Raw genomic sequence first — 22,104 nt, 5'->3', positions numbered from 1 at the left:
TTGAACCTGGCCAGCCACCGCCCTCCTCCTCAGTTAGCCTTTGGCTCCCAAATGCTGGGCATTGCACTGCACTTCCCAGGAAACCTAGTGTCGGGGAGTCTGCTGGTTTCCATTTGATTTTAAAAAGAAGTAAACAATTGCACAGTGACTGCACGGATATGGTGAAAATGCAAAGCAAATAACAAAGTCTGCAACTGCAGCTCCAGGGAGTGGTTCCCACTCTCAGAGAGATTCTCGTGCACAGCCTCAGCCCCACTCCCGGAGGACCCCATTTGTTGGTTTATGTTATACATGTGGCTTTAGAGGTGCAGAAGACTGATCCTGAGAAAAAATTGGAAAGTGACAATGAAAACGATTTCCAGTCTGAGGCAAAGAAACAGGTCAAATACCTGAACTCCCGGCCCTATCTTGAAATGCTATAATTCTCACCTTCAAACAGAGCAAGCAGGCACATTCAAGCCATTCTAGTGCTCCTTTTCAAACCTGTGGCTCCAAGCCAGTTGGGTTTGGAATCTACTCAGTTTGTGTTTTTGCCAAGAGTTTTGTGGGTAAAAAGTTTAAAAATAGCTATATACACGTAGGATGTCTGCAGGGGAATGAGGGTAAATTCTACTTTGGGAAAAGGTTCTGTAAGCAAATGCCCTCAGTGTTTAGCCTTAATGTTAGCAAAGACAAGAAACATTTCAGAGATCAAAGTAACAACCTTGCCCTGCTCTTGGTCCGAACCAAGATGCAACTGGATCCATACGAGAGTGTGGATAGAGTGACTCAGAAATACATCATGAGGGCATTTAAAGGCCTGGAAAAAATAATTAAAATTTAAAAAGGGGTAAGGGAGGAAGAGGGAGAAAAAAATTCCATATGGACAGGCTTGAAAAGTCAGGACTCTTCAGCCTGGAAGGATGAAGACAAATAGGATCAGAACCAAAGCAGAGTAAATGGCTGAGGTTAAGGTAGACACAAACAGGCTCAGTAACGGCCTCATGTGTTTTCCTCTGTGCACATAATTTCTCCCTGTTGACCCTCCAGGACATTTGAATATCATGAAATAAGCAGCCTGATCAGGGCAGGAGCCTTCACACAGGAATGTGATAATGGAGTTTATCATGAAAAGCACATCTGCTGGCAGCAGAGAGGCTGCCCTGTGCACATAAACCACTCACACATGCATTCCTTCAAATCTTATTTATCCAGGTCCTATTTTGGACCAAGGACTAGTTTATAATTGGCCTGGGTAGATAAGCTGTATGCCTAAATCACTACAAGTCTAAATAACCTGTGATTTGTCCTGAGTCAAGGACAACCTCATGAATTTTAGCAGGAGGATGTGTGCTCTGGCAGGGATAGCTGGGCAGGCTTTCTGAAAGAGGCAGTGTTTGCACTGGGCTTTGGTAGACAGCAGGAGTTTGATGGGCAGAGATGGTGAGTTACAGGAATAATCTGAGCTTTGGCCCGAAGGTGGGAGAGCCCAAGTTATGTTTGGTGGAGAGTTAAGAGCCCATTTGGCTGGAGCATGTAACAGTGAGTGCCGAGATAGCAAAGGTGATGGGGCCAGGCAGCAAAGGCCTTGAGAGTGTGTCTGGGAAAAGGGCTTTTTTACTCGGCAAGAGGGAGGCATGAGATGGTCTTGAGCAGAAGGATGTGCAAAGATCTTTTAAAAAATAATTGGTAGTTGTGTGTAGATGCACAGGAGTAGATTGATGTTGGGGCCAGGAGATAGTTGGCAATCTATGGCCACAACCTTGGAAAGTGGTAACCCAGCTCATCATGATGATGGGTACAGGGCATGACTCTCAGGCAACAAAATCAGGGGTGCAAAAAATACTTCTGCATTTTCTTTAAACCAAATTAATTCTGACTGGAAGCTATCATCCTGTGTGTCATTGAAAAATTCCATTGTAATCATAACTGGGGACCCCCTCCTCTGAATAGGGACACAGTAGACTCTAGAAGGATTATATGGTAAGTGATGATGAGGATGGGCCTCTGCTCTCTTGTGGTGCTACTGACAACATCCTTACTGTCCCAGCCCACAGTGGCCCACAAGGGCAGTTTCTGTACCATAGAGACAAATATGCCGAGATGTGGAGTATTAGAAGAGTATTAGAATGTCCTCACTTTACAGATGAGGAGACTGAGTCACAGAAGGTTAAGGAAGTTGTTCAAGTTAAGGATTAGAAGACCCTTGCTCTAACCACTAGTTTATCCCACCTGTGTAACTAGGGTGGGCGGGGAAGGAAGGAGCAGAAACACACAACACACAAAACCTGGAGAGGACAAATAAGCTGGAGGGGACAGATGTGACGTGATGTGAAGGTGCAGAACACTCAAAGGGGCCTAGGGTTCTCCAGGTTTTCATTTTTGTTTTAGACAGGGTTTCACTCTGTCACCCAGGCTGGAGTGTAGTGGTACCAACATAGCTTACTGCAGCTTCAAACTACTGGGCTCAAGTGATCCTCCTACCTCAGTCTCTCAAGTAGCTGGGACTACAGGCGTGCATCGCCATGCCTGGCCAGTTTTTAAATATTTTTTGTAGAGATGGGTCTCACTCTGTTGCCCAGGCTAGTCTCAAACTCCTCCCACCTCAGCCTCCCTAAGTGCTGGGATTACAGACACGAGCCACAGTGCCCAGCCCAGTTTTATTATCTTTACCTTTTAATTATAAAATTAATAAATGTTTATCATATAAGATGTCAAGTTCAAAAAGGAAAATGAAAAAGAAGAGATATCATCCATGCTTCTACCACCCAGAAGCAAAAGCCATCCTCCTTTGACACACTTTTTTACAATCTATTTTTTCTACAGTATCTTACATGGTCAAGGGCATTTTATTATATTTAACATTCTATCCTGATGTTTTAAAGCTTAAAGTTATGTCAAGCTTTCCCTTTGTTATTAAACATGCTTTGAAGCATTATTTGTCATGGTTGTATAATATTCCATTTCCTGGGCACCTCACTTACTTTTCTTTCTTATGAATGTACTGCACATTCAGGTTGTTCCCCAATGGCTTGCTATTATAAATTGTACTGTGACAAACAAGTGTACAAGTATTTACCTCTGCTTTGGATAATTTCCTTGGGATAGTCTCCCAGAAACTAAATTATCAGACATAAGCATTTTTTTTTTTTAAGATAGTGTTTTACTCTGTTGCCCAGACCAGAGTGCAGTGGCATGATCAAGGCTCACTGTAGCCTGGACCTCCTGGGGCTCAGGTGATCCTCTCACCTCAGCCTCCCAAGTAGCTAGGACCACAGGCATGCACCACCACACCTGGCAAATTTTTTTTTTTTTTTTAATTTTTAGTAGAGATGAAGTCTCACCATGTTGCCCAGGCTGGTCTCAAACTCCTGGGCTCAAGCAATTGGCTTGCCTCAGCCTCCCAAAATGCTGGGATGACAGGCGTGAGCCACCACACTCTACCTGACATAAGCATTTTTAAGGCTACTGATATATCTATTGCTACACTTCTTTCCCATGCTAAAAACCATGAATAAACATCATGGAGCATTATCTTCAAAACCTTTGCTGATATGAAAGGTGGAAATGACAGCTCATTGTGCCAGACTTTGCCTCTGGATCTCATTTATTCTTCAGAATGACCCTATGAAGAAGGCTTCATTCCTTAAAATGTTATTATTAATAATCTCTTTTTTTAGTTTATTTTTAAATTGACAAATAATTGTACATATCATAGGGTACATAGTAATGTTTGGATCCCTATAATCTATAGTGATCAGAGTAATTAACATATCCCTCATCTCAAACATTTATCATTTCCTTGTGTGGGAAACATTCAATATCCCCCTCCTAGTGATTTGAAACTACATAATATTTTTACCTAGAGTCATCCTGCAGTGATACAGGACACTAGAACTTATTCCTCCTGTCTAGCTGTACTTTTGTGTCCTTTAACAAATCTCTCCCTTTCCCTCCTTTCCCCCTACCCTTCCCAGCCTCTAGTATCCTCTGTTTTACTTTTTACTTATATGAGTTCAAAAGTAATATTAATCTTAATGAATGAGGTTTTGGGAACCCTCTTAAGTTTTGCCCCGAGGCATGTACCTCACTTACCGCACCCTACTCCTCCCACTTTGCAAATGAGGAACCCAAGAGTGAGAAATGGAATAGCTTGATTAGGGTCACACAGCTAGCAAGTCTGGGTGGGATTCAAAGTCCGATACGTGTGACCCCAAAGCCCTGCTTCTCTCCATTGGGCTATCTTGGTGCTTCACTCTTCATTTTCGAATGTGAATGATGAGAGAGAAGGGGGGGGAGGAGGAGGAGGAGGAGATGGAGGAGGAGATGGAGGAGATGGAGGAGATGGAGGAGATGGAGGAGGAGATGGAGGAGGAGATGGAGGAGGAGATGGAGGAGGAGATGGAGGAGATGGAGGAGATAGAGGAGATGGAGGAGATGGAGGAGATAGAGGAGATGGAGGAGGAGGAGGAGATGGAGGAGGAGGAGGAGATGGAGATGGAGGAGGAGATGGAGGAGATGGAGGAGGAGGAGGAGATGGAGATGGAGGAGGAGATGGAGGAGATGGAGGAGATGGAGGAGATGGAGGAGGAGGAGGAGGAGATGGAGGAGGAGATGGAGGAGGAGGAGGAGATGGAGGAGGAGGAGGAGATGGAGGAGGAGATGGAGGAGGAGGAGATGGAGGAGGAGATGGAGGAGGAGATGGAGGAGGAGATGGAGGAGGAGGAGGAGATGGAGGAGGAGATGGAGGAGGAGGAGGAGGAGATGGAGGAGGAGATGGAGGAGGAGGAGGAGGAGATGGAGGAGATGGAGGAGATGGAGGAGGAGATGGAGGAGATGGAGGAGGAGATGGAGGAGGAGATGGAGGAGGAGGAGGAGATGGAGGAGGAGGAGGAGATGGAGGAGGAGGAGGAGATGGAGGAGGAGGAGGAGATGGAGGAGGAGGAGGAGGAGATGGAGGAGGAGATGGAGGAGATGGAGGAGGAGATGGAGGAGATGGAGGAGGAGATGGAGGAGATGGAGGAGATGGAGGAGATGGAGGAGATGGAGATGCTCCTTATTGGTGTAGATGTGTGTGTGGTGGTTTGGTGTGGATTTGGCGGCACAGGAAAACCCCAAGTCATGGGTATATTGCAGGAAGCTGAAAATTCAGGTCTAGCACCCAGGAAAGTGTGGCTGAATGTGTAAGAGAGGCCAGGCCCGTGCAGGATGGGAAAGGAAAGCCAGTGTCCGCCAAATGGAAAGCTCCAGTGTGTACTGAATTTGAGAGCAAAGGCGAGGTTAGACCAGAACAAAATGTGACCATGCAGAGTTCCCTGGGAGGGCCACAGGTGGTCGAGTCACAGTCCTGAGTCTGCTGCCAGATTCCTGGGTACTCACCTCCACAGCTGCAGCCAGTTCACCATTTCCAGCAAGGGTAAAGCTGGCCAGAGGGAACACTCCTGGGAAGCCATTGTAGGGGTGGGGGACAGTGAGCTCTGAAATGACCAAATGACCAAAGAGGTCACTGCAGGAGTGCAGAACCAGCTCGGGTGATGAACACAGGCCCAGATGGCCACAGAGCTTTATGGCCAAGGAGAATTTCAGAGGCCCTGGCATGAGGTGATTTAGCTCATATTGGGCACAGGAGGCTCATTTTGCAGGAAGTGGAACATAACTCTTGGAGTAGAAATAGGTTGAGGAGTCTCCCACTGCACCTCAGTTTCCTCTGTTCTGACAGGCTGCATTTTCAGTCTTCAGGCCACTGCTAAGAGCTACGCCCCCGGCAGTCAATCCAGCCTACTCTTTAATCTCCTCTTGCTTCTTACCTCATTAGGATCTGACACATCTTATGTGATGAGGAAACCTGGGGAGGTAGTAGACGCTTCTGGCCTTGGTTGAATAGGGGCAAGGTTGGCTTCGGAAAGGGAAGCAACCTTATTATCGGCCCTTCTGTTTCTAAACTGTACAGATATGGCCTCAAGAGCATTGGAGAAGCCCAGCCCTCCAGGCTTTCTGCTGAGAGAAGTTTCCACCTTGCTGCACAGTGCGGCCAGAGAAGGATATCTAGGGAGCCTCACCCACAAGCTGTGGGTGCACTGTCTCCTCCAGCTGTTGCTGATTCCGTCCCCCAAGCAAGAAAGCCCAAGACTTGGACCAAATGAGTAACCCTGCAGAGAAAATCCCAATGAAAATCCCCTGGTGAGAAAGATTTTAGAAATTTGTGCTAAGAAAAACTTGTTTTTTTCTGAGGAACTGTGTTGAGGCAACTTAAATTACAATGGAAGAAGACAGTGTTTCTAGATTCCTTTTTTTTTTTGAGACGGAGTCTCGCTCTGTTGCTCAGGCTGGAGTCCAGTGGCGCGATCTCGGCTCACTCACTGCAAGCTCCGTATCCTGGGTTCACGCCATTCTCCTGCCTCAGCCTCCCCAGTAGCATTGACAGGCTACTGTCATGACAGGCTCCCGCCATCACGCCCGGCTAATTTTTTGTATTTTTGGTAGAGACGGGGTTTCACTGTGTTGCCAGGGTGGTCTCTATCTCCTGACCTCGTGATCCACCCGCCTCGGCCTCCCAAAGTGCTGGGATTACAAGTGTGAGCCACCACGCCCGGCCTAGATTCTTTAATTGTAAATAAGAACTAGACAGCTACTCATCTTTCCCTTTTCACTCTGGCTTCCAGGAAATTCCAGGAAACTACTATAGCAGTTACATTTTTCTTTACGATGGACATAGTTGTAGACTCCTTTTTGGGGGCCTGCTTTTCTATTTGCATTGTCTTGTTTCATTTGGAAATTAAATTGCCTCAATCCTGTGTAGACATAAACAGCATAAAAAATTCAATGCAGGATAATAAAGTGAAGTGCCTCCCTCCCGTTCATCCAGGTGGAGGCTTCTTCAATGAAAAGGGCACTCACTGACCCTCCCGGGCACAGCAGCCACCAGGTGGCACCAAAGCTTCCCCACAGCCACCTTCAGGGATGCGATTTGGCTTGAAAGCATTTCTGTTCAGCCGGCCGGCCAGTTCTTGGGCTGTGCCACACACATTCAGAGTGACTCCAATCCAAAATGCTCTGGGTTTAGTTTTAGGGACTGAGCAAGGCTGATCTAAGGGAGCCAGGCAGCCTTTTTCAGGCTCTCAATTGATAAGATCAATATTTCAAATGTCTCAAATGGACCACTCCCAGCCAGAACAGGGCAGTGGGGCATATGGTGAAGCAGCTCCATTTTTCTTTCTTTTCTTTTTTTTTTTGAGATGGAGTCTTGCTCTGTCACCCAGGCTGGAGTGCAGTGGCGTGATCTCAGCTCACTGCAACCTCTGCCTCCCAGGTTCAAGCAATTCTCCTGCCTCAGCCTCTCAAGCAGCTAGGATTACAGGTGTGTGCCACCATGCCCAGCTAATTTCTGTATTTTTAGTAGAGAAGGGGTTTTACCATGTTAGCCAGGCTGAGCTCGAACTCCTGACCTCAAGTGATTCACCCACCTCTGCCTCCCAAACTGTTGGGATTACAGGTGTGAGCCACTGTGCCTGGCCTACAGCTCCATTTTTCTACGCCACCATCCCAGATAACAGGAGGCGACACCCTCATCACAAACAGAGTTCGTGGAGGTTGTCAGTGGGACCCAGAAGGGGTCTTTTTGCCTTCACCATGTATTCTAGTGATTTCAGTCTGAAATGAGTGTGTTGCTCCTTACAGTGGGCACATCACTGGACACGGGTCCTCGCCCCTCTAAGATGGAAATTGTTAAAAAGACCCAAGCCTGCCGACATTACCATTCATGTTTGCCTCCATTATTCACTCAGGGAAATTAGATCTTTTAAAGCCACTTTGTAAATAGAACTCTGTGCCCAAGACTAGAAAAAGCCTTCAGTAAAAGGTGGAAGAATGTACTTATATATAATCTTTAAATTCAGGTTCCTGACCCTTCATGGTTCCATTTGTTATAATGATAGTGTGTCAAAAGGTGTTTCCCTTGAGAATGCAATTTATTCATGTCAGCTTCTCATGCTATTTTCTGAAGCCTCTGCAGTATCTGATCAATTGTATTTCTCAGGAATGCAAGAGAAGCAGAACCCTACAAATGATGAGCACATGGAGCCATGTGGCCTGGGGCAGAGAAGGAGAGGGTGACTATTCAGCTATTCCTACTGCTCTCCTGAAATTCATACCCAGGGATCACTGGTCAGAACTGGTCACTGATACTGGTCTGAGGGTATGAGGAGGGAGAAGCTGTCCACAGTTGGTTTTATTGCCCTTAAAAATCTTACAGGAATTCCATGAATCTATTCAGATGCCTCTTGGCTGACAGTTTGGAGAACTAATTCATCTACAGAAAGTAGAAAGATAGGCCGGGTGCTCTGTCTCATGTCTGTAATCCCAGCACTTTGGGAGGCTGCAGCGGGAGGAGGGTTAGAGTCCAGGAGTTTGAGACCAGCCTGGGCAACATAGCAAGACTCTGTCTCTACAAAAAATAAAAAATTAGTGGGGCATAGTGGTGCATGTGTAGTCCCAGCTACTCAGAAAGCGGAGATGGGTGGATCACTTGAGCCTGGGAGGTTGAGGCTGCAGTGAGCCATGACTGTGCCACCACACTAAGCCTGGGTGACAGTGATATCCTGTCTCAAAAAAAAAAAAAAAAAAAAGGAAAATAGGGAGGTAGGAAGATACCTGCATTTCTCCTGATTTATTTGTGACCAGGAGCTCATTCTAAGTAAACATGTGGTCTCACCTGGGAACGCACTGGGTGATACAGTCCAGTACACTCTGCTGTGACTGTTCCCCTGCCCTCAGACCCAGAGGCTCAAGGAGCAGCCACTACTAAAACCCAATTTATTCAAGCACACACCAACCCTCCCATGTCACAAAAGTCTCTGCAGTGGCTCACCCACTGCTTCTACCAGTTCCTCTTATGCTCCTTTTAACCAGTTGAGGTGACCCAAGATGATTTCTGTAGGACTTGCCAGGTGAGTTGGGGACAGACAGAGAAAGATTTGCTCTTTAAAGCACACACTAGGTGGTGTTTAGTGTAGGCCAAAGTGGGACCGTGAGCAGTAATTTGGGGGTGAGGGGATCTTACCTGGAAAAGAGGCAAATGAGGGATGGGATGTAACTCAACCAGAGCACTTACCAACACACCCCCTTCCCTGGCAATGCTGGACGAAGTGCAAGGCCAAGGAAACAAGAGACACGGCTCCATGAAGCGACAAAAAACCAGGGCTACAGTCTAGACTTCTTACACTACAGAGCCTAATACATAGAAATAATTTATGAGACAACCTCAATATTTTTCAATTGAACACATTTATTGAGCACCTACAATGTGCCAGCATCTTTTACAAGGACAATACTCCAAACGAGTCAGGATCCTCCAGAGAGTATTGGGAGCTCTTCTGGATGAGGAAGGTGCTACTGGAATGGCCAGAAATGGAAAGGAAGGCTTTGGTAAACGTGTTCCTGTGATTCCCTCTCCGTGGAGGGACTGCCATTCCCATGTGGTCTGTAGTAGGCGTCCTCTCCCTGCTCACCTGATGCTATGGGAATATTTTGCATTTCTTGCTTTCAAATGTTGTCTATGATGTCCTTTGGGGTTACTCAGTTTGGTAGATTGGACTGTGATGAGGGCGGGTCCCAGAGTTGTACTCTAAAGCAGTCCTAGGCGAGCATGTGAGTACACTGAAATAAGGACAGATTAGTGAGAAAGAAGGAGCCAGCCCTCGGTCGTTAGCCTTTTTTTTTTTTTTTTTTTTTTTGCCTCACTGACTTTTGTTACTGATGAACTTGCTTCCCTGTTCATTGGAGGTGGTATCATCACCTCTGAATTATTTTTCTCCTTCTTCCTAATGTTTGCAGGTTGCTTTTCATCATCAGCTATTGACTGAATCACATTTCTGGGCAGAAGGTGGAGTGCTGGTGGCTTTCCAGGAATCAGCTCTGCAGAAAGAAGCTCCTTTCTGTTCTGAGCCCTGTGGTTCTGTAGTCATTGGTCTAACCTGAGTAGTCCACTTTCTCGGCATGACACGCCACAGCAGCATTAGGTGGGAGACTTAGAATTTTTGTTGTTGACTGGAGCTGGGATGTTGAATCAACCTCAGGCAGCAGCCTAGCTCAAGGGATAGTAAACTATGACCCTTGGGCCAAATCTGGCCCACCAGCTGTTCTTGTAAATAAAGTTTTATTGGCTGGGAACGGTGGCTCATGCCTGTAATCCCAGTGCTTTGGGAGGCCAAGGTGGGCGGATCACGAAGTCGGGAGTTTGAGACCAACCTGGCCAACATAGTGAAACTCTGTCTCTACTAAAAATACAAAAAATTAGCCAGGCATTGTGGCGCGCACCTGTAGTCCCAGCTACTCGGAAGGCTGAGGCAGGAGAATGGCGTGAACCCGGGAGGCAGAGCTTGCAGTGAGCTGAGATTGTGCCATTGCACTCCAGCCTGGGCAACAGAGCGAGACCCTGTCTCAAATAAAATAAATAAATAAAGCTTTATTGGAACTCAGCCATTCCCATTCATTAACATATTACCCATGGCTGCTTTCATACTACAGTGGCAGAGTTGAGTAGCTGCAAAAGAGACCATACGACTGGCAAAGCCTAAAATACTTATCATCTAGCCCTTTTCAGAAAAAGTTTGCTTACTCCTTATCCTGAATTAGGAGACTATATATTTTTAAAAATTTAAATTAGAGCAGAATATTACAATTCTTAGTGTTGGAGAGTCCAGAGTGCTTGGGGCAAGACCTAAGGCTGTCATTACAAGGATGGCAAAGACTTGAAGCTTCAGCTGAAGACTGATGGTTGGTAACTGCTGCCTGGAGGGTCGTGTTGGAAAGGACTCTGAGGCTGTGTCTGGGCTGGTGTGGGCATTTCCAGAGAGATGAACACTGTGCCATGATTAATTCAAGGAGCACCAGCCTGGGAATTGAGCTTGGCAAACCCACGCTCTTCTTCCTCAAAGGTAAATAGTATCCAGGGACAGCTTGGCACTGCCCCCAATGCCAGTCTTTGGCATTGCTGAGGTTGGGGCTGTAAACAAACATACTCTTACTGAGGTGAGAGGGAGGTGAGATTCAAATACCATTCACGGTGTGACAGTAGCAGATAACAGGCAGGAAAAGCCAAGGTTGCTGGGCTCCAGCGTTAATTAAAGCTCCCATGCAGTCATGTGAGGCTGGCAGTGCACTGGTGTTTGTTCAGGAGAGCGTTTCATGTAAAGTTTCCAGTTTTGGGGAGAACAGCATTATTAATCTATGTGATCAAAATGCTGGCTAAAATGTTCCAAATCATTTAAAAATGAGAAACATAGGATGTGTGACCCAGATGGTCACTGCAGAAAGCAGTATACAGTGCAGCTCCTGTCATTTGAATATAGCCCTTAGACTGTGGTTTTTGAAAGTTGAAGAAACTTAAGACTACCTACCCATGATGTCTAATGGCCTATAATTCTGTAATCCCAACAAATGCTCTTCCTCAGTGATCCAAATAAATTCAGGTAGTGGAGTGGTCTTCAGAAGCCCCTCATCCATTCCAGTGAAATGTGCTGTTGAAAAGGTGTATGCAAATCTACTTTCTGGAACTCACATATTTTAAATGCACCAGGAGTCTGTTACTCATGCTAAATCTTTATAAAACACATTAGCAACTTCTGTATAAATCCAGATTTTCAGGTGTTGCATGGCTTCAAGGTGAGGAATTACCTGTAGTCTGACATATGTTTACTTCTCAAGCTGACATTTTCCACTATAAGCAGTGCTTAAACATCCCTAGGGCCACTGTTCTCTGGTAATGTAAATATATATGGAGAATCCAGTAAGGTGTGTGTTACGTTATTATGCAGTAATCCCTCATACAAGTCACTTACTATCTCTTCCACATTCAACGTTTTGGCCTTAATTGATTTTCCTTCATACCATGGAAAAATTGCCAAATTGGTTCTGGCTGACTAGGTTTTCTTTTCATTTCAAATAATTATATAAGCCATTTAAATTGTATAAACTCACTAAACCATATCTCAAATGCTGAATATTCAAAAAATATATTTTATGACAAGTTTGTTGAGAATTTATTTGCATAAAAATGCCAGTGTTTTTCTGCTGTGTCTCTAGAGATATACCACCCCCCAGCTAAGAGTGGGTGGTAGGCAAATGTGCTACGGGCTCTTGGGAAATGGATCATGAAGAATGTGGTGTGCTCAGTGGCCAGAAGGGCAGTGGGGCCTGAGTCTGTGTCTCTGAGTTTGTGCGTTTCGAGAACAAGATCAGAGGGCACTCAGATATAGAATTCCTCCATGTCATTATCCCCGGGGCTAGCCGACCCTGGGGGTGGTGGCATGTCTCCATCAGTCTGCTTGACTTTGGGGGTATCGCGTGGGAGCTGTGGGGAGGAGTCTGTGAGGGTGGAGGTGCTGGGAGCAGGGGGAGCAGCACGAGCTGTCGCTGAGGAGCTGGAAGACCTTTTGGTGAAGAAAGGGAGAGAAGCCCAGGAGGCCTCTGTGGTCACCTTGCTGACAGTGGGCAGTGGTCCCTCCCTGGAATCCTTGTGAGCTGCCCAGTGGCTGCTGCATCTTTCGGAGGGGAGGGGTGTCTCCACTGTGCTGCAGAACCTACTGGGTGCAGAATATGCAGAGACCACAGACAGGTCCGATGAGGACAGCCGCAGGCCTGTGTCCACGTCTGTCTCCTGGGCCCCCTCTAGGTCGTCGATGGAGAGGAGGTGGCCATGCCTCCACTCTGATGCCCTGTGCCCTGGGGCACCTGTGTTTGAAAACCACTGTGGTTCAGCTGAGGAGGCCAGGGAGGGGCCTCCCGTGGGCAAACAAAACAAGGACTTGCTTCTCTGGAAAGACCAGGGAGGGTTGGGGGTGCTATTGGCTCGTCCGGCAAATTCCTGCTGGTGCCCAGGAGGCAGGCCTGTCCGGATGGGCCCCGGGTGAGGACTGTTGAGCGGGGACTGCTGGCTGCTGCCAGGTGTATGGCTTGGTACAGCAGTGCTCGGCAAAGGAGTGGAATGACGTTTCTTCTCGGAGGAATGATGTACTCTGCCAGGTTTAGGAAACTTCTTATGCACCCTTTGTGCCTGTGGGGGGAGAGGCAGATCACATTAGTGCAGGATGGGAATTGTTAAATGCATCAGGAAACACAGTTACCAATCATTGGAAACTCCTGGCAATGTCATGGCAATAAAGCATTACCAGTTCTGCAATCTCTAGAGCAAAGACAGAGGTAGCAGAGCTTTGAGGAGCACCAGACAGACTTTTCAGTCTGAGGAGCCATCTCCGAGGCTAGGAGGAGATTCAGCTCCTTATCACAATACATAATACTTTTTAAAGCACACATGCCCATTGTGCTCAACAAACTGGCAAAAAGAACATGGGCCTGGCTGAGCAGGATAACGGAGATAAGAATTATCACAAAATGCAAAGAGAAAGCTTGCAGGGTTTGTTTCCTTCCAACCAAAGAATCACAGTGTGCTCACCTGATAGACACTGTTTGGAAATGTTACTGATCAGAGGACAGAAGTAATCAGGATGGGCTATGCACAATTTCAGACCAGATCCACATGGGATGTGATTCTAGTACATGCATGATAGCCAGGACACAATCTTAGGGTGGGGTGGTCCATGGTTCCAGACAGTAAATCCTCCATGAGTGAGGGGCTATCGGGGTTAGCATTTATCTACTTGTTGCTAGTAACTATTGATTCCTCTATATACGTTGCCTTTCAGGAACTGTGTACAGGAAAGGGAGCTGCCACCTGCTGACTGATCCTGCGGATCCTGCAGGGGTTGGATGAGCAGCTTTGCCCTGTCATATCCCAGCCTATCCTCCTGGTCCAGCAGCCCTCCCCGGCCCTCACTGCAGCTCACCAGTAACCCATTTCTGTTGTGCAGAACTGGAGACCTCTCTTCCGATGTGCATTTGCACCAGGGTCTGCTTCTCTCAGATTCTCTCTCTGGTCTGTGTCCAAGCCTACAGGCCAGAACCCAGGCCAACCTTACTATGCATTCAAGGTTTCAATTAAATAATGAGTTTGGGGGCAGTCGGTCTGGCTCGACTTAGTATATATTAATAGTATCTGATTTACAAATCCCTGCAATAAGAAAAGGGTTTTGACTGGGGTTTACTACAAGGGCTCTCTCTTGGCATCCAGCAGGAATGAAGAGTCACCCCTTTGGGATGGGGTAAGGAGCAGCCCCAAAAGGCTCAGATGTGCCTGAGAGGTGTCACAGCTGGGTGGCTGCTGGGGAAACAAACCAATTTTCTTAATCATTTGAATTGGCTGAATAAAAGAGAAAATAAGTCATGAGGCTATTAGAGAAAGAAGTCCTTGGGTACAGAGGTTGTTTCCGGGGGAGGGGGACAATGTTTATTAATTCAAATGTCTATCTTATTTTTTCCAAAGGCCAATTCCTTTGGGTGCCCTAATGTCATTTTCTTTCTTGATAAGTATGCATCACCTTGTAACTTCTGTCTTCAAAGTCTTATTTGAGAACATGCACTTGGTGAAAAATTTTGCAGTCTGATTCTGCCTGAAAATGGAAGCCTTTGTGGTTGCTTTATGAGGAGCAGAAGGTCAAGGTTCCCATGCAAGGAATGCCAGGGGACGTCTAAATCTTCCCACTGTCAGGGAATAGGGCACTGTTCAATTTGGCTTAAAATCAAGCACAACTGATGGAGGATGAACATTGTGTAGTTTTGCAGAGATTTTCATGACTGTGCTTGTTTAACAGAAATCTATCTGTACTCTCTTATTTTTACCACATGATGAAGGTAGGAATCCAGACAAACCCTACATTCTGCTGCTTTGAAGAGAGATGGTACCCGGTCTTTTTTACCGGAGGGTGCCCACGTGCACAGTGGAGCTGCCTGCTGGGTGGGCGGAATTTGAGGCTGACATGGCACAGTGAATAACGGCAGGAATCCTGGGCAGCAGCAGGAGGCAGGTGGCTGAGGAGCCTCCACATCCCTCCTGAGGCCTGGAGCTGATGTGCCTGCAGGGTTTGGATCTGGGCAGATCTGGTGGTATTCTCTGGCTCTGTCCAGTGGCAGAGGGGTCAGTTTCTAAAAGTGGGGTCTTGTTGGATTTAAAGACAACTTGCACCTGTGAAGGTTAGAGCTCCTTTATGTGCTGTTCTCCTGGTGGTGGTGCCATCTCTGGCCTCCCTTGTGTGCTTGTCTGCTGACCAGAAACACTAGAGGCTGAGAGGGAGTTACTTCAGATGTTTCTAGAGACAACTCCTCAGTGGACCTTTTTAGAGTGAAACAGGAACCTGAATCCTCCTCACATGGAAGTCTCCCCCTGGCTTTCAGCTCTTGGGGGCTGCCCTCCTGAGCTGCTCCAAGTGACAGCAGCGATGTACTGGTTCCTTTCTTTCTCTTTGAAGCAGTGCAGGTTAGCTGCCTCCCTGGAATCCAGAAGCTCCCTTCTTTCTATTTAAGGAACTTTATCTAAGGAACAGAATAGCATCACATAAATTAATGTGCTTAAGGCAACCAGCCCGGGAAATTTGGTTATGTCCCTAAAGTCACCAAAAAATTGGAATTCAGTAACCGATCCAAAAGTTTTCCCTGCACCTTTGAGTGCAGTTTGCAGTTGGGGAAGCGAAGGGGTCTGTGGCGGACCACTGAGCCAAAGCATCTTTTTCAAGGATCTGGGTGTCAAGAGGCTCATTCTCTGGCACATGGATAGAATCCTTTCTCTCTTTTTTTGAGACAGAGTCTCGCTCTGTCGCCAGGCTGGAGTGCAGTGGCGCGATCTCAGCCCACTGCATCCTCCGCCTGCTGGGTTCAAGTGATACTCCTGCCTCAGCCTCCTGAGTAGCTGGGACCACAGGCACGTGCCACCACGCCCGGCTAGTTTTTTGTATTTTTAGTAGAGACAGGGTTTCACCATGTTAGCCAGGATGGTCTCGATCTTCTGACCACGTGATCCACCCACCTCGGCCTCCCAAAGTGCTGGGATTACAGGCGTGAGCCACCATGCCCGGCCAATTCTTTAATTTTTTACTTTTGATAGATTTAGGGAGTACAAGTACAGATTTCTTATGTGCAAATACTGCATAGTGATGAGGTCTGGGCTTTTAGCGTACCCATCACCCAAATAGTGAACAGCACACCCAATAGGTAATTTTCAGCCCTCACCCCCGGTCACCCTCCCACCCTGTGGAGGCTCCAGCGTCTCTTATTCCACTCTGCATGTCCATGTGTACCCATCGTTTAGGTCTCACTTCTAAAGGAGAACAGGTGGTATTTGACTTTCTGTTTCTGAGTTATTTCACTTAAGATAATGACCTCCAGTTCTAACCATGTGGCTGTAAAAGATGTGATTTCATTCCTTTTTATAGTTAAGGAGTATTCCATGCTATACATACCACATTTTTTTTCCCAGTCATCCACCTGATGGACACTTAGGTTGATTCCATATCTTTGCCACTGTGGATAGTGCTGTGATAAATATACGAGTGCAGCTATGTTTTTGGTAAGAATCTTTTCTTCTTAAATCACTAGTAAAGGTGATTCTGCCCCTCCCCCAGGAGCCCTGGCAGAGTCTCATGATTTGTTCATGGTCAGGGACTTTACCCTCAGCCTCACACCTCCTCTTTCTCAGTAAGATCATTTCCTCTTGTTTTTCCTTGGCAGAAACATAAGCAGTGTGACAATGTCTGCTGTGTAATGAGCCCGTGATGGCCATTTTAACACAGGGACTAATACAAATTTGAGGCTGTCTCAAGAAAATTGGGCAACGGGTTCACATTGAGAAATCAGAGTCTTGCTCTAAAGAAAAACACCATGTTTTGCTTTTCCTTTCCCTTTCCTTTGGGTGGTTTTCACACACTCACTAAGGATGCTGGCCATGGGCAAAGCCTGTGTTGTCTTTTTGGAATGGTCAGTACAGGAAGAGGATTTGGATGGAAAGGGCAAAGTTCACTCTAAGAATGGACAAAGCCTGTACACGTTTTGCAAAATCAGTGATGTTTTTGGTAGAAAGTTTGAAAGTTGTCGAAGAGATGCTGAGCTAGACAGGATGGCGGTTGAGCAAATGCTTGCTGGATTTTCATCTGTCTACCTTCTCTTCCTGTCGCTATTATGGAAGTGTAAGGCTTTCTGGAAAATCATCAGTTATAGCAACATATGCAGAGAATTCCATTCTGAACAAGCTCCTTGGCAAAACTCACTCCTTGGCAAGCTCTACAAGACCCGGCCTACACCTTGAGCCTTGTGTCTTTCTAGAATCCTAACTCATGTGCTCCAGCAGTTTACAACTACCATGCTCTCAAACACCTCATGCTCGTCTGTATCTCCATGACTTTACATGGTGCTCCCAGTGTCTGTGTACTTAGAGAATACTTGCCATCTTCGGAGACAAAATTCAAGGTGCTGCTGTGAAGCCTCATTTGGCCACTTCCCCTCATTTGGTGAACAACATGCACTCATTTCTCTTGGGTATATTCCCAGGAGTGGAAATGCTGGGCCACAGCATGAGCATGTTTGCAGCTTTAGTAGATACTGTCAGTTTTCCAAATTGGTTGCGTTGATATATAATTCTACCAAGAATTTATAAGTATTCCAGTTGCTCCATGTCCTCACCAGCATTTGGCATTGTAATTCTTTTTAATTTTAGCCATTCTGGTGGGTAATGGCATTTCATCATGTTGTTAATTTGCATTTCCCTGATGAGTGATGATATTGAGCATCTTATGAGATGTTTATGGGCTATTTAGGCATGCTTTTTAGAGACATGCCTGCTCTTTATGCACACTCTGGATTTAACACCTTTCTTAGATATATGCATTGCAAAAAATATCATCAGCCTGTTTGTAGCTTACCTTTTTGTTCTCTTATTGGTATCTTTTGATGAACAGAAGTTCTTTTTAAAGTCATTTATCTTTTTTTCTTTAAGGCTGGTACTTATTGTGCTCTGGTTTATTTCTTTACTTCTTTAGAGACAGGGCCTCCTTCTGTTACCCAGGCTGGAGTGCAGTGGCATGATCATAGCTTATTGCAGCCTCCAACTCCTGGGCTCATGTGATCCTCCTGCTGCAGCTGCCTGAGTAGCTAGAGCTAAAGGCATGTGATACTATGCTCAGCCAATTTTTTTTTTTTTTTTTTTTTTTGGTATATACAGGGTCTGGCTATGTTTCCCAGACTGGTCTTGAATTCCTGGCCTCAGGTGATCCTCCTGCCTTGGCTTCCCAAAGCACTGGGATTTCAGGCATGAGCCATCATGCCTGGCCCCTTGCTCTATTTTAAAAACTTTTTGCTACTGCGTCCAGTCGCCATTGTGAACCAGGATTCCTGAGTACTGTGGATGACCACAGGTAGGACAGAAAATAAGCCACTCTTGATTAAGCCACGATTCTTTAGGTCCCTATCATTCTCAGTTGAACTTGAGCTTACAAATTACCTCAACAAATAAGAGATATTGACATATTTAGAGGAACTGGGTTAATTGTTAAATCTTCACTTAGTTCTGTGAGGCTTTTAGAAACTGAGTTGCTTGACATCTGATCCTGCAATTATGTGTTTAAACAAATGTTCAGTTTTGTACATAGCAAGCACTCAATATATTCCTGAATGAATAAATACAAAAATACATGTGAGATACAAATACATATCTTCTAAAATAACTTAAGGTAATTTTAAGGTACTTATACATGTGTAAGTTATGATATATGCCTATATATCATAAGTCATAAATACCAATAAATATTATTTGATTTTAACAGAAAAAAGTTATGAGGACTCTGATATTTTTGGGAAAAGCAGTAGCAACATCTAATGATAAAGAGCAACTTTTCAAATAAAAAAATATCTGAGTAGTTGCCTCAGGGACCAGCTTTGTTTAATACAGGTTGAGTATTCCTAATCCCAAATCTGAAATCCAAAATGCTTCAAAATCTGAAACCTTTTGAGTGCTGACATGATGCTCAAAGGAATGCTCACTGAAGCATTTTGGATTTTGGATTTCCAACGCTCAAGTGATAAGTATAATGCAAATATTCCAAAATCCAAAAAAATCTGAAATCTTAATCACTTCTGATCCCAAGCGTTTCAGAGAAGGGATAGTCAACCTGTATCAGTAGCGACTTTTGTGAAAATGTGGCAAGGATCCCAGGAGACACTATTAATAAACAGAAAAGGGCTGGGCACCTAGAAGTTCTAGGAAACAACATGGATATTGATCTGATGTATATTAAAAAGCTATTCACTTAAGGAGGAACAACAGAGAAAATCAAAGTGACAGCTGAGGACCCGGAGCTAGCGCCAACAAATCTAATGATAGAATCTGTAAAACTTGAAAGAATATCACTCCCAGGTGCAAGCTTTCTCTTTGTATAAGTTCTGCATCTTTCCCCGAATATTTATTTTTGGTGTAATTTGTGAATTACCCTGCCCATTGGCTGTAAAACACAGGAGTAGACAGAACTGATTTTTATATTAACAAAGGATCATCAGAGTTTCATTAAGTATCATTGATTTTAAGAAATTTCCGAAGAGAAATATCCCGTGACATAGTTCAATGACCAGGAGGAGCTGACAGAAATGATTAACAATAACTTAGGTTAAAAATCTCATTCTTACTTTATTTGAACAACAAGAGATAGAGTATTTTGTTTTTGAATTATCCAGATAATTTCTTCAATTCTCCAATTTAATTTTCTATTGCACTGAGGGTATAATGCTAGCTTGTGGGACTGAACTTTAGCTAATTACTGCATTCTAGCCTGAAGGATTCAAGTTAAACAAAAAAATTAAGCCAACGCAGTGTTACACGCCTGTAGTCCCAGCTACTCAGGAGGCCGAGGTGGAAGGATTGCTAAAGCTCAGGAGTTTGAGACCAGCCTGGGCAACACAGCAAGCCCCCGTCTCATTAGAATAAAAAGTACATGCATACATATCTATTTGGAAGCCTGACTGGAATCTTGGAGATTCAGTTTAATCTCAGTTTTCTCTAGCTCAGCACAATTGACATTTTCGGCTAGATAGCTCCTTGTTGGGAGAGCTGTCCTGTGAGGATGTTTAACCACATCCCTGACCTCTATCCACTAGATACCAATAGCACCCTGGCTACCTCCCAGTTGTGACAACCAAAAATGCCTTGGGACATTGCCAAATGTCCCCTGGTGGAGGAGAGATGCCAAGTGCCCCCAGGTGAGAGTCGCTGCTAAACTTTTGTATTATGAAAATATAATGCCCTTGCATAAACCTGGGGGTCTAAGTTCTGCGGGAATGCCTCCCTATCATTTTTTGAATTAAATTTTTATTTTTATAAACTGATATGTAAACAGAGTTTTAAAAACAAAGTACACATTAGTTTTACAAAGCTTATAATGGGGGAAAAAAGGTTTTACCCTTATCCAAGTCTTATTTCTTAGAGCAGTGCTGTCTGTAGAACTCTGTGCAATGATGTAAATGTTCAATATCTATGCTGTCTGATTTGGCAGCCACTAGCCTGCCAGTTCTCCCCAGAGGGGACTCCCTCAGCCTCCTGCCTGGGCAGGTGTTAGGAACCTGGCAATCCCAGAAGCGTAACACAGATTGCACTTCTTCCTCCTGGGCCCAGTATGGCACTCCCACCTTGACTGTGCTTGGCGTCCTGTGGTCTAGGTCCCTGGTCCATCTTTCCAGAGAGTAAGCTTTGGCCTTCTGATGGGAAGGGGAAGAGGTAGCTGATCTGGGGGTTCAACTGGTGTGTGTGTGTGTGTGTGTGTGCGTGCGTGTATAAAGCTTTATTTACAAAAATAGGTGGCGGGCCAGATTTGGCCTGTGGTCTTTAATTTGTTGACTCCTGTCAATTGCTTTCTGTACAAACTTCTAAACCAATTTTCCCACTCTCTCATCTAGGCATAGACACTGTCTGTTTCTCATTTAGCCCAGCCATCTCCCTCCTGCTCCTTTCTTAGGGCCCAGGCCTGCAGCATCAAGTCTTGGCCATTCAGTGTCTCAGAATGATAAAGACGAGAGACAATCAGTGCGGGCAGGAGGGGATTGTGGTTTGGGGACTCTTGATTTGGTAGGGAGCAGAGGGGAGGTGTGCCCCCAAAGCCAACCTACTGACCTCCTGTGCCCCTAACTTCCTTGTAAGAAGGTAGGGGGAAAAGGATATTCTGATTTTGCTGATCTGGGACACCCAGCCTGCCTTGAAGAGGGAAGTGGCTGGTCTCACAGCTGGAGCTTCTCTGAACTTTAAGTGTGAGATACTTATCACTGTTTTTGCTTTTTGGCCTGGACTCCAATCACTAATTCAGAGAAAAGTGAGCCCCCACTACTTGACATAATAAAAATGGATTATGAAAACTCAAAAGCAGTACTACTGCAAGGCTGAGCTAGCTGACCGTATCAGAAAAGGATCCACGCCTAAACTGTGGTAACACCAGTGAGTCAGGTCTCCTCAACACCCTCAAAACCTTCCACTGGACTTGGCGAGGTTATATTACTGCCCAGACTGCAGCTGGGCATCATAGTCCCCACCTAACCCTCCTCCACTCTGGCCACACACACCATCATTAGAATCAGTGAATACATGTATTTTCCAGGAAAGATACTGGCAGCGTCCTCAAGACTGAGATTGTCATGAAATCATGCCAAGAGGAACAGAAATGAGAGCAGAATTTACTGTATTATGTGGGCCAGTACTTTGCAACCCTGGTTGCACATAAGAATCACCCAGGAAGCTTTAAAAAAAAAAAAAAAAAAAAAACCGTTCTAGAGCAACTGAAACAATCTCCGGGGTGCGTCCCAGGCATCAGTTGAAAAGCTCCTCAGGTGATTTGAATTAATGTGCAGCCGGACAAGGGCCAACTTTCTGATTTTCCCTTCTGCCTAGCTGGCTTTACTTCTCTTGTTCTGGGGCCCTTATCTATTTTTATGGCTACTGAAATTATTTTATTCTGAATGACTTTATATTTTCATGACTATATACTCTTCAAAACTTAAAAAAATGCCTTTTTTTACTCTATGTGAACTAAACTCTTGCAACCTTCCAGCTCCAAAAATCTGTGATTCTGGAAAGCTGTAAAAATGGAGACCTAGAAAAACTGTGCCCTGTATCATGTGCAGTGAGAAAGCTAGTGGGAGAGGCAGCGCCGGTGCACAGGAGTGTTCTGTCCCTTTTGTTTTATCCCTACTATGTTAATTCCTTTAGCATTC

General features: G+C 45.4%; 1 protein-coding gene and 1 long non-coding RNA gene across 9 annotated transcripts in view; one reads left to right on the top strand and one right to left on the bottom strand.

Annotated features, from left to right (window-relative positions):
- LOC129049532 (uncharacterized) overlaps positions 1 to 13,992 on the top strand; it is a 46,770-nt gene extending 32,778 nt beyond the window's left edge. For 6 of the 7 annotated variants that reach the window (XR_008512681.2, XR_010136785.1, XR_010136782.1 and 3 more), the window contains one exon: positions 13,680 to 13,992. This is a non-coding gene — a long non-coding RNA (uncharacterized LOC129049532). The remainder of the gene's footprint in view (positions 1 to 13,679) is intronic. The other variant, XR_010136783.1, reaches the window with a different exon arrangement.
- The window catches only part of FAM124A (family with sequence similarity 124 member A), a 59,555-nt gene continuing 46,580 nt past the window's right edge, over positions 9,130 to 22,104 (bottom strand). The window contains exon 5 of one of the 2 annotated variants that reach the window (XM_024257606.3): positions 9,130 to 13,030. In XM_024257606.3, the coding sequence (XP_024113374.3) occupies positions 12,224 to 13,030 (807 nt within the window). In that variant the 3' untranslated portion in view covers positions 9,130 to 12,223. 2 annotated transcript variants of the gene reach the window in all.

This window comes from Pongo abelii, chromosome 14, assembly GCF_028885655.2.
Source record: "Pongo abelii isolate AG06213 chromosome 14, NHGRI_mPonAbe1-v2.0_pri, whole genome shotgun sequence".
Classification (NCBI taxonomy): Eukaryota; Metazoa; Chordata; class Mammalia; order Primates; family Hominidae; genus Pongo; species Pongo abelii.
The sequence above is the reverse complement of the archived record's forward strand: the minus strand, read 5'-3'. Positions and strand labels throughout refer to the sequence as shown.